Source organism: Marmota marmota, unplaced genomic scaffold, assembly GCF_001458135.2.
Source record: "Marmota marmota marmota unplaced genomic scaffold, marMar, whole genome shotgun sequence".
In the NCBI taxonomy this organism is placed as follows: domain Eukaryota; kingdom Metazoa; phylum Chordata; class Mammalia; order Rodentia; family Sciuridae; genus Marmota; species Marmota marmota.
The window spans coordinates 10,741,900-10,754,532 of NW_026000221.1; the positions used below are offsets into that span (position 1 = coordinate 10,741,900).

At 35.2% G+C, this 12,633-nt stretch overlaps 1 protein-coding gene across 22 annotated transcripts in view; it reads left to right on the forward strand.

Annotated features, from left to right (window-relative positions):
• LOC107144781 (tumor necrosis factor alpha-induced protein 8) overlaps positions 1-12,633 on the forward strand; it is a 314,538-nt gene that overhangs the window by 93,604 nt on the left and 208,301 nt on the right. For 18 of the 22 annotated variants that reach the window (XR_007343409.1, XR_007343404.1, XR_007343407.1 and 15 more), the window contains 3 exons: positions 10,512-10,639; positions 11,113-11,361; positions 11,702-11,815. Coding sequence is in view for 16 of the 22 variants with exons in the window: in XM_048791984.1 (XP_048647941.1) it covers positions 10,512-10,639; positions 11,113-11,361; positions 11,702-11,815 (491 nt within the window). In the remaining 6 variants the exon portion in view is untranslated. The remainder of the gene's footprint in view (positions 1-10,511; positions 10,640-11,112; positions 11,362-11,701; positions 11,816-12,633) is intronic. The other 4 variants (XM_015488613.2, XM_015488614.2, XM_048791987.1 and 1 more) reach the window with 1 other exon arrangement.

The following is a 12,633-nucleotide window of genomic DNA, read 5'->3' on the forward strand; positions in this document are numbered from 1 at the left end:
TGCTGCCCCGCTTTGGTCGCGGATCCCACTTACTTGGGACTATTTCCCGCTTTGATCGCGGATCCCACTTACCTGGGACTACGGTGCACCCCCCTGACTGCTGAAAGTTCTGGTCCCCGGGTCTCGGCCCCACTTGTCGCGACTTCTTGCCCGCAAGGAAGACGCAACACTCGGGAATCTTCTTTCAGTAGTTTATTTCAGGCCCCCTGATAGTTCTTCATCTCTTCCTCGGATGCCCCTCCCAGCCTTAATAAAGCATCTCAAGCCCCAATGCAAAGCAGCCACGTGGAGCTTTCTCATAGGGTGATGAAAAGTCATGCGCCAACTCTCCCAAATAAGGAGTTGTTTGTCACAGACCACAGCGGAGCCAGCGCCATCTTGTAATGGCGACCATAATTTGCATAAACGGCAGAAGCGGCTCACCACATGCCATTATTTCTTTGAAAATGGTTTCTCTTTCCTTCTCCTTCTGGAATATTAATAGTATACTGGAGAGTATCCCAGAAGTTTCTTTTTTTTGCAGAACAGAAATATTTATTTATTTATTTATTTATTTATTTATTTGCATTATAATTCTAAACACATCATTATACAATAATTTATCATCTCTGATTATATATAAGGTATGTTGATACCAAATTTACATCTTCATATATGTATTTTGTATAATGATGAGGGTCTCCTTTCACCATCCATGCTATTCCCTGTCTCCCTCCCTTTCCCTCCCACTCCTATTCCCTATCTAGGGGTAATCTTCCTCCCTTGATCTCCCTACCAACCCCATTTTGAGTCACCCCCCTTATATCATAGAAGACATTTGACATTTGTTTTTTTGGGATTGGCTAACTTCACTTAGCATAATCTGCTCTAATGCCATCCATTTCCCTGCAAATGCCATGATCTTATTCTTTTTTATTGCTAAGTAATATATCATTTATAATAAATGCCATGTTTTTTTTTTTTTTTTTTTTTATCCACTCATCCACTGAAGGACATTTAGGTTGGCTCCACAGTTTAGCTATTGTGAATTGTGCTGCTATAAACATTGATGTGGCTTGTCCCTGTAGTATGCTGTTTTTAGGTCCTTTGGGTTTAGTCCAAGAAGAGGCATAGCTGGGTCAAATGGGGTTCCATTCCCAGTTTTCCAAGGAATCTCCATACTGCTTTCCAAATTGGCTGCACCAATTTGCAGTCCCACCAGCAGTGTATGAGTGTACGTTTTTCCCCCGCATCCTCGCCAGCACTTGTTGTTTGTCTTCACAATGGCTGCCACTCTTACTGGAGTGAGATAGTATCTTAGAGTAGTTTTAATTTGCATTTCTCTGATTGCTAGAGATGATGAGTATTTTTTCATATATTTGTTGACTGATTGTATATCCTCTTCTGAGAAGTGTCTGTTTTGGTCCTTGGCCCATTTATTGATTGGATTTTTTTTTTGGGGGGGGGGGGCGTGCTTATCTTGTTCAGCTCTATATACACTCTAGAGATTAGAGCTCTATCTGATGTGTAAGGGGTAAAAATTTGTTCCCAGGATGTAGGCTCTCTATTCACCTCACATATTATTTCTGTTGCTGAGAAAAAACTTTTTAGTTTGAATCCATCCCATTTGTTGATTCTTGGTTTTAATTCTTGTGCTATAGGTGTCTTATTAAAGAATTTGCAGCCTAGCCCCACGTGATGGAGATTAGGGCCTACTTTTTCTTCTATTAGATATAGATTCTCTGGTTTAATCCCTGGATCCTTGATCCATTTTGAGTTAACTTTTGTGCATGGTGAGAGATGGGGATTCAATTTCATTTTGTTGCATATGGATTTCCAGTTTTGCCAGCACCATTTGTTGAAGATGCTATCCTTTCTCCCGTGCATGGTTTTGGCACCTTTTTCTAAAATAAGGTAGTTGTAATTTTGTGGGTTAGACTCTGTGTCCTCTATTCTGTACCATTGGTCTACTAGCCTGTTTTGGTGCCAGTACCATGCTGTTTTTGTTACTATTGCTCTGTAGTGTAGTTTAAGGTCTGGTAATAGCAATACCACCTGTTTCTCTCTTCCTGCTTAGAATTGCTTTAGCTATTCTTGGTCTCTTATTTTTCCAGATGAATTTCATGATTGCTTTTTCTATTTCTATGAGGAATGTCATTGGGATTTTGATTGGAATTGCATTGAATCTGTATAGTGCTTTTGGTAGTATGGTCATTTTAATAATATTAATTCTCCCTATCCATGAGCAAGGTAGATCTTTCCATCTTCTAAGGTCTTCTATTTCTCTTTAGGGTTCTATAGTTTTCATTGTAAAGATCTTTCACCTCTTTTGTTAGGTTGATTCCCAAGTATTTTATTTTATTTTATTTTATTTTTCAGTATATTGTGAATGGGGTAGTTTTCCTCTTTCCTTTTCAGAGGATTTGTTACTGATATACAGAAATGCTTTTGATTTATGGGTGTTGATTTTATATCCTGCCACTTTGCTAAATTCATTTGCTAGTTCTAGAAGTTTCTTGGCAGAGTTTTTTGGGTCTTCTAAATATAGAATCATATCATCAGCAAATAGTGCCAGTTTAAGTTCTTCTTTTCCTATAGTTATTCCTTCAATTTCTTTCATCTGTCTAATTGTTCTGGCCAGTGTTTCAAGAACTATCTTGAATAGAAGTGGTGAGAGAGGGCATCCCTGTCTTGTTCCAGATTTTAGAGGGAATGCCTTCAGTTTTTCTCCGTTTAGAATGATGCTGGCCTGAGGCTTAGCATAGATAGCTTTTACAATGTTGAGGTAAGTTCCTGATATCCCTAGTTTTTCTAGTGTTTTGAACATAAAGGGGTGCTGTATTTTATCAAATGCTTTTTCTGTACCTACTGAGATGATCATATAGTTCTTATCTTTAAATCTATTGATGTGATGGATTACATTTATTGATTTCTGTATGTTGAACCAACCTTGCATCGCAGGGATGAATCCCACTTGATCATAGTGCACGATCTTTTTGATACTTTTTTGTATTTGATTTGCCAGAATTTTATTGAGAATTTTTGCATCTATATTCATTAGAGATATTGGTCTGAAGTTTTCTTTCTTTGAGGTGTCTTTTTCTGGTTTTGGAATCAGGGTGATATTGGCCTTGTAGAATGAATTTGGAAGTACTCTCTCTTTTTCTATTTCCTGAAATAGATTGTAGAGTATTGGAATTAGTTCTTCTTTAAAGGTCTTGTAATACTCTGCTGTATATCCATCTGGTCCTGGGCTTTTGTTGGTTGGTAGTCTTTTGATGGCTTCTTTTTTTTCCTCGCTTGATATTGGCCTGTTTAAGTTGTATATATCTTCCTGATTCAATCTGAGCAGATCATATGACTTAAGGAATTTATCGATGCCTTCACTATCTTCTATTTTATTAGAGTATAAGGTTTCAAAATAATCTTCTATATTTCTGTAGTGTCTGTTGTTATATTGCCTTTTTCATCCCGTATGCTAGTAACTTGGGTTCTCTTCTTCTCTTCATTAGCATGGCTAAGCGTCTGTTAATCTTGTTTATTTTTTTAAAGAACCGACTTTTAGTTTTGTCAATTTTTTCAATTGTTTCTTTTGTTTTGATTTCATTGATTTCAGCTCTGATTTTAATTATTTCTTGCCTTCTACTGCATTTGCTGTAGAAGCTTTTTTAGGGCTTTGAGTTGTAGTGTGAGGTCATTTATTTGTTGGCTTTTTCTTCTTTTAAGGAATGAGCTCCATGCAATGAATTTTCCTCTTGCTTTCATAGTGTCCCAGAGATTTTGATATGTTGTGTCTGAGTTTTCATTTGCCTCTAAGAATTTTCTAATTTCCTCCTTGATGTCTTCTGTAACCCATTGTTCATTCAGTAGCATATTGTTCATTCTTCATGTGATGTAGGAATTTTTCTTCCTTATTTTATCATTGATTTCCAATTTCATTTCATTATGATCAGATAAAATGCATGGTAGTATCTCTACTCCTTTGTATTTGCTAAGAGTTGTCCTGTGACATAATATATGGTCTATTTTTGAGAAGGATCTATGTGCTGTTGAGAAAAAAGTATATCTGCTTGATGTTGGTTGATATATTCTATATATGTCTATTAAGTCGAACTTATTAATTGTGTTATTAAGTTCTATAGTTTCTTTATTCAACTTTTGTTTGGAAGATCTGTACAGTGATGAGAGAGGTATGTTAAAATCACCCATGATTATTGTGTTGTGATCTATTTGACTCTTGAACTTGAGAAGGGTTTGTTTGATGAACATAGCTGCACCAAATATATTGTTTGAGGCATATATATTAATGATTGTTATGTCTTGTTGGTGCATGGTTCCCTTGAGTAGTATGTAGTGTCCTTCTTTATCCTTTTTGATTAACTTTGCCTTGAAGTCTATTTTATTTGATATAATTATGGACACCCCTGCTTGCTTCCGAGGTCCATGTGAGTGGTATGATTTTTCCCAACCTTTCACCTTCAATCTGAGTATGTCTTTTCCTATCAGATGTCTCCTGTAGGCAGCATGTTGTTGTATTTTTTTTTTAATCCAGTCTACTAACCTATGTCTTTTGATTGGTGAGTTTAAATCATTAACATTTAGGGGTTACTATTGAGATATGGTTTGTATTTCCAGCCATATTTGTTTGTTTTTGTTATTTAACTTGATTTGTTTTTCCTCTTTGACTAGTTTTTCCTTTACTGTACTACCTCCCACTGTTGGTTTTCATTGTTATTTTTCATTTCCTCTTCATGTATTGTTTTGCCAAGGATGTTTTGAAACTCCGGTTTTCTAGCTGCAAATTCTTTTAACTTTTGTTTATCATGGAAGGTTTTTATTTCATCTTCAAACCTGAAGCTTAATTTTGCTGGATACAAGATTCTTGGTTGAACCCCATTATCTTTCAGCATTTGAAATATGTTGTTCCAAGATCTTCTAGCTTTCAGAGTCTGTGTTGAAAGATCAGCCGCTAACCTATATGGTTTACCTCTAAATGTAATCTGCTTCCTTTCTCTTGTGGCTTTTAAAATTCTCTCTTTGTTCTATATGTTGGACATCTTCATTATAATATGTCTTGGTGTGGATCTCTTGTGATTTTGCATATTATGCGTCCTGTAGGCTTCTAGGATTTGGATTTCTGTTTCATTCTTCATGTCTGGGAAGTTTTCTAATATTATTTCATTGAACAGATTGCTCATTCCTTTGGTTTGGACCTCTATACCCTCTTGTATCCCAATAACTCTTAAATTTGGTCTCTTTATGTTATCTCATATTTCTTGGATATTCTGCTCATGGTTTCTTATCAGTCTCACTGTGCTGTCTACACTCTTTTCAAGATGATATACTTTGTCTTTGTTGTCTCATGTTCTATCTTCTAAATGTTCTCTGCTGGTGATACTCTCATTTGAGTTTTTAATTTGGTTTATTATTTTCTTCATTTCCAGGATTTCTGTTTGTTTTTTGTTTGGGTATAACCTCTATCCCCCTGTAGAGTAGATCTTTTGCTTTTTGCTTCTTGGATTTGTTTATGTAATTCGTTGTCAAAGTAATCTTTCATTGTCTGCATTTGCTGTATAAAGTCTTCCTTGAGACTCCAGATCATCTGAACTATTTATATCCTGAAATCTTTATCTGACATTCCTTCTGCTGCAAATGTTACCTTCTCTAATGTTGAATTGTTGTGCATCATTTGTGTTCCTTTCTTTCCTTGTCTTTTCATACTGCTCACATTTCTTTCCAGCTCTGTGTGACTGTTGTGTTAATGTTTTTCCCCTATATATTTATATTGCTCTTTTATAGTTCCAAAATCTCTCTGATCAGCTGCAGAACCGCGCTGGTAGCCACTCCCACCGATAGATGGCATGTAAGGTTTTCCAAGATGGATTCCGTCTGTTTCCCGCGTAGGGTGTTTGGTGAGGTTGGGGGGTGCTGGGGTGACCTTGTGCTGTATTCAGAGCTCGGTCTGGTGACCCGCAAGCAAATACTCTGCATTCTGCGCCTCCCCACTTTCCATCTGCGCGGTCCTTGCTGTGTGGGACCCCCAGAAGTGTCTTAAGCTATTTTTGTCTCCCCCTAACCCTTTTTTGGTGCCCCGATTGGATAATTTTTAGTAATTTGTTTTCAAGTTCACCAATCCTTCCTTCTGCTTGATCTAGTCTCATGTAGAATCCTTGTATTTAATTTTTCAGCTCAGATATAATATTTTTCATATCAGTGATTTCTCTTTGGTACTTTTTAATATTTTGTATTTGTTTTCAGGTTCTTCTTGCATTGCTTTTTTGAGCTCTGAATATCTTTATAGTATAATTTTTAAAATTTATTTTTAATTATTTGTTTTGATTCTCTGTTGCGTAAATAAAAAATTTATTTAGGTTGGTTGCTGAGAGTTTATTTAGTTGTTTTGTTTGGAATATATTCCCCTGGCTTTTTTTTTTTTTTTTTTTAATTTTCCTTGAATCTCTATCTTGCTTTCTATGCATTTCATGTTGCAGCATCATCTTGGTGTACTGGCCTCATACAGGAGAGGTTTTTACCAGTCTGATTGGCCAGAGATTTTAAGATGCCTCTCAAGTTGTTGTGTCTGTCCAGACCACTCTTTTTGTTTTTGGAAGCATCCTGGAGCTGAGGACATGCCATGTCTTGTTGATATTCTGAACATGATATAATCACAGCCAGAGTTTTTAACTGGTGTAGAAAGATTTGGTGTTTTGTTACAGTGCTTTCTGTCCACACAGTGAAGCTGAGTATGGTTATATGTCTGTCTCTTTCTTTGCATTAAGATGGGGAGAAGGGCCAGGCATGTTGGCACATGCCTGTAATCCCAGCGGCTTCGGAGGTGGAGGCAGGAGGATCTGGAGTTCAAAGTCAGCCTCAGCAAAAGCAGGGCGCTAAGCAATTCAGTGAGATCCTGTCTCTAAATAAAATACGGAATAGGGCTGGAGATGTGGCTAAGTTGTTGAATTCCCCTGAGTTCAATAGCTGGTATCAAAAAAAAAAAAAAAAAAAAAGATGGGAGAGGAGCTGGGGCTGGGGCTGAGCAATAGAGCACTTGCCTAGCACATATGAAGTACTGTGTTCGATCCTCAGCACAACATAAAAATAAAGAAACAAAATAAAGGTATCATGTCCATCTACAACTAAAAATATATATATTTTTTTAAAAAGATAGGAGAAGATCTGTGGCAGTTGCCTGTAGTTACTGTTAGGCCTGAACCTTCTGATCCTGGACGTATAACTGCTAAAAGTATACCCATTATGTGACTACCTTGTTGTTTTTCTGTGGTCTTGAGTCACTCAGGATTGCCAATTCCTCTTGACTTCAAGACTAGGTTGTTAAAGAGACAATTCCTTAGGTGGGCAATGTGGACGTTGTACTTGGTGAATGACCACACTCATTGCAGAAAGCAAGTAGGCCTCGATTTATTTCTGGGAGAGGTTTTCTGTAATGGCTAAGCTTTGGTCCCAGCTACCAAAAGCCTACTTAGTTTGTTTGCCTTATTAGTACTCCATACAAAGTTAGCTAGAAACTAGGCCATAAAGTAACTAACCACAGCAATTATGTGCTATATGCCTCTTTCAGAGAGAAAATTAGAGCCTCACTTTCCTGCCCTTATTCTGCTCTGTTCCTAGGGTGTGCAGCCCTAGGAAGTGCTTGGACTCCCTTTAAAAACTAGCTCCTTGCACTGGGGATGTGGCTCAAGAGGTAGTGCGCTCGCCTGGCATGTGTGCGTCCCGGGTTCAAAACCTCAGCACCATATACAAACAAAGATGTTGTGTCTGCTGAAAACTAAAAAATAAATATTAAAAAAAAAAAATTCTCTCTCTCTCTCTCTCTTTATTTAAAAAAAAAAAAAAAAAAAAACTCCTTATTCTGCAATCAAGGAATACTAGTGTATGTATAGACCCTTCTAGTCCCAGAGCTACCAAGTTTAGGATGGTGTCCTTTTGTTCATAGTTTTTAAAATTGGGATTTTCAATGTGTGTACCAAATTTCCTTTGGAAAAGAAACATGATGTTACCTTGTTTTAAGCTCCTTTTCTGCACTGTTCCAGGGGCATGAAGGTGATTACATGCCCATAAAAAAAAAAAAAAATACAACCTTTTCTATAGTCTATAGAGATGTGTATTTTATTCCCTTCTTCTTCCAGAACTGGAGAGATTTAGGATGTGGTTCCTTAGGTGGATATTGTGAGAGTTGGGGCACTTTGTGTATACAGGCTTCTTCTAGACTGGCAGTGGGTTAATAATTGACTTTTTCTTCTGCTCCTCAGTGCAAGTCAATTAAAAGCAGAAAGCAGCCAGATGTAGTGGCACCTGCCTGTAATTCCATTGTTTTAGATAGAAGTATTACAAGTTTCAAGCTAGCCTGGGCAACTTAGACCCTGTCTCAAAATAAAAAATAAAAAGGGTTGTATATACATATGCTCAATGGTATAATCCCCTGGGTCCAATCCCCAATACTGTGTTTTTTAAAAAAAGAGGAAAAAAAGCCAGAATTCAATAGGGTTTTGTACATTTTTTTGAAAGATGGAGAGGGAGAAACCTCTTCTCTGTACTGCTCCCAGGAGGGTGAAGTCCCAGTTTCGGCTTTTGTACCTGAATAAAACCCTACTTATTTTTCTAGGTTCTAGAAAGATCTTGTTTATCTAGTCTTCTCCTGCTCCCATAGTTGATGAAGTAAGAAATTGTGGAGATTCTTAGGATTATAGCATTATATGTGAAGGCTAGACTCTCTTCTCCATAGGAGAATACTTGGTGTTGGACATTCCTTTCCCAATTTTATGGTGTAGTTCCCAAGGGTAAGGTTTATACCTGAGTGTGCCTTGGCTTTCCTCACATGTTTGATATGGAGATTTTTTGAGTTGTCCAGTGGTTGGAAGTCTCTCCACTGATTTCTGACTTTCTCTTAAGGAGAATTGATTGATTGATAGGTGCTTATTTTGTGTTTCCAAGAGTAGAAGGAGAATCAGGAGTTTCCTATTCTGCCATATATGTATTCCCTTTCAGTTTCTTACTGATTTTAATAATTGCTTCTAATTACATAATTTTTAAAAAAATTCTTTGAATATAACATACTTTTCTTAATGTTCTGATAAGTAGGCTTCTGCAAGTGAAGTTTTTTTGAGTTTATATCTCACATGCTATCACAGCCTTCCTTGATTTGGTTTTAGTTATCTGTTCATCTTATGACTATGAATCCTACATATGTGGCCCCACTTAACTACTCTGGTTATATGTTCTCAAGATGACTTCAGCTGGATTTCTTTGACCCTGATCCTCTAAGAGTTCATTTCTTGATACTGAATATGGTTTTGTTTTCATCAGCATATTTTTTTAAACATTTATTTTTCAATTGTAGTTGGGCACAATACTTTTATTTATTTATTTTTTTATTTTTATGTTGTGCTAATGATCAGGGCCTCCTATGTGCTAAGCGAGTGGTTCTACCGCTGAGCTACAACCCTAGTCCTTCATCACCATATTTTTAATCATCCTTTGTTTTTAGGGGACTATTGCAGGGTAATGGGGTATTGTTGTTGTCCCACTGTCATCTTGAAACTGGAAAGTAAAGCCAGAGAGCTATTTACAAATGCATCAGAATATTATGACCAGTAAAATTTGTAAATCTGAACAGATTCTAGCCAATAACTTGCTATATTTAAATAATATATTTATTTAATGTATGACATAGGAATATCTAAATTACCAGTTCCTGATATTTTTACAAATTTTTGGGCCACTTTCTGTCACAATTATTTCATATTCTCAGATTGTAAGTTATTTTGTTCATTTATCTGTTCACTTAGTCTTAGGTTAAAATGTCATACTTGAAGAAGCTTAACCTAAATCCCCAAATGTATGACATACTTCCCTCTTTTGCCTCCATAATGCTGTATGCATAGTTTTATCTTTAAGAACAATTTAACAAAATTAGTGTCTGTTTCCCCCACTAAAATGTAAGTTTCATGAGGACAGAAACTATTTTTTCATTATATGCCTGGTACTTGGTTTCAGCACCTAATATAGGTTAGGCTAATCATTAAATATGAAATTGAACCTAAATTCACTTTATTTTCAGTCCGAAAATCTTGTTTTAAAGTTCTGTAGTTAGATTTGCTCCTGGTAATCCACCATGATCTAATCTTTTCATTTGTGTATGTTTTATATTTTTTATTAATAAATAGACTTTAAAACTGTCAAATGATTTAGAAAATGTATATTTATACTTTAAAGGATATTTTATTTAGGAATATTTTTCTGTTTTTTGTTTCTTTGTTTTTGCAGTGCTGGGAATTGAATAGGATCTCACACATATAAGGCAAGCACTCTGCCACTTAGTTACATCTCCCTCAATACAGCCCAGTACTTTGCTTTAATATAACACTAACCCAAAGAGTACACTACTTTTGTGTTACAGCAGTATAATAAATAAATATTAGTTGTATATAAGGTAACTTAGAAATTAGATCTAAAACTAGGAAACATTACATATATAATTCATCATAGATTTAAATGTTGTTTTCTTTTCTTAGTTCATTTCAAACAAACCAGTTTACTGGAATGGTGTATCAGACAGTACTGCTTCCTCATCGACATTCCTTGAGAACAGGAAGCTTAGATGAAGCAATAACTCCCAATACATCACCATCTCAATGGCCAGGTATAAATAATTTGTATATGAATGAGTTCTTTCTGAGTCTTTTAAAATCAAATTTGGGTTGTTTTTGCCATATGATGATCATTGTTAAATATTGCTAGAATTGACAACAGTTGATCATTCACCACTTATGACGAATTCTGCAGTTACCTAACATTAGTATTTCCTTGATCATTATACTGAAATAACTCAAGTCTTTTGTTATATTTTTTAAAAAATTTTGCTCTTCTCATAATATCAAAAATTATGCCATTGAATTTTTATATCTGATATTTGAGTCAGACTGCAGATTTTCAGTGTTTAAATAGAATAGCCCAACATTTGTTAACTATGATAACTTTTACTGGTTAAGAATCTAGTGAAGAAAATATTGAATCCTGATTTGGTATAATTTTTCAAGAATTAGAAAAAATACAGTTAATTTTTAACTTAAAAATTTATCATCAATGGCAGCTATGTTTGTTGTTTGTTCTTAGGAATAACTTGTCTAATTAGACTTTTGAATTCTTCTGGTGAGGAAGCCCAGTCGGGACTTACAATCTTACTCTGTGAGATTCTCACAGCAGTATATCTTAGCCTCTTCATTCATGGCCTGGCAACACATTCTAGTAATGAACTATTTCGGATTGTGGCCCATCCCCTAAATGGAAAAATGTGGTCTGCTGTATTTGGTGGAGGTGCACATGTTCCCAGCAAAGAACAGGTGCACTCAAAAGCTTTACGCGGTGAGTTTTTAGTCTTTTTTCTTTGTTTTTTTAAGGCTGAAGTTTTATTTATTTATCAAAATGGTTACTTTGTCAAACGTAATTACATTTTAATTTACTCACAGAAAACTCTTATTAAATACCATTTCTTAAAGCATGAGCAAAAAATTTTATGATGAAAATGAATTAAAATCTCTGGTGCCATTTTCACTCTTTAAGATATTCCTGCACCAGTGATTAGAGTTATCAAATGCAATTTTATTAAGTCTTTTACTATTGAAACTTGATTTGTTTTGAAATATACTGTAACACTGGTTTTTGTTCTATCCCAAATACAGATTCTCTCTTCTTTCTTTGGCAGGAAGGCACTTTGCTGTGCCTAGTCCCCACCAGGTAGTGGTATTCTCCATGGAATGTGTGGGCTTTTCCAAAGCTCTTTCAGCCATCAGTTCTCATAGCCCTCCCAGTCTTGCAGGCAAGATATTAGTTTTAGAAATAGGCTTTTATGATTCAGCTTGTTTTGTGTTGTTTTAGAGGGGTTGGTGTAGAGTGGAACAGTTTCATTTTGTTTGGCATTTTTGGAAAACTGAGAATTTTCCTTTAATCAAGCCATATTTTTGATTTAAAATAATGGTTAGCATTTTCCAAAACTATTAACAGCTATTTGTTCTGCTTTCAAATTCTCCAATTTGGATATTTTATATCACTTAAACTTTAACATTTATAAATGTGTAAAAATAAAAAAAAACTCAATGCTAATCATGAGAAATCAGGCTATGGCTTGAAATGACTGGAAAAAAAATTCTAAATGAGGCTGCTTTTATGACTTGCATATTATAATTCTTGCCATTAGGGTTTTGGATTTCTAAGTGTTTATAGTACCATGAAAAGTTAAATATTTTAAATAATTATATTCCCTTTTCATCTCTAATGTTAAAATTTTATATATTACATTTATTTAAAATTTGAAACAGCAAACTTTCTCAATTTGAAAAGAATCTTCATAATGCTTTCTGACTTTTTTGTTTTTGTCATTTATTGACCCATAAGTGATAACCTTGACTTTCAAATTATGAAAATTATAGGGTATAGATTTATGAATTAATGTATAGCTCTGGATTCATCCTATACTGGCATTGAATAAGTAAAAAAAAAAATTGTTAATGATTTTCAAAATCTAAGCCCTACACACACATTTGAGAAGTTCAGCAAAATTATTTCTTTTTTTTTTTTTTAAGGCTTTCTAAGTTAGCCAACTATAATTATCTTTTTTTTTTTTTTTTTTGAAAGGGC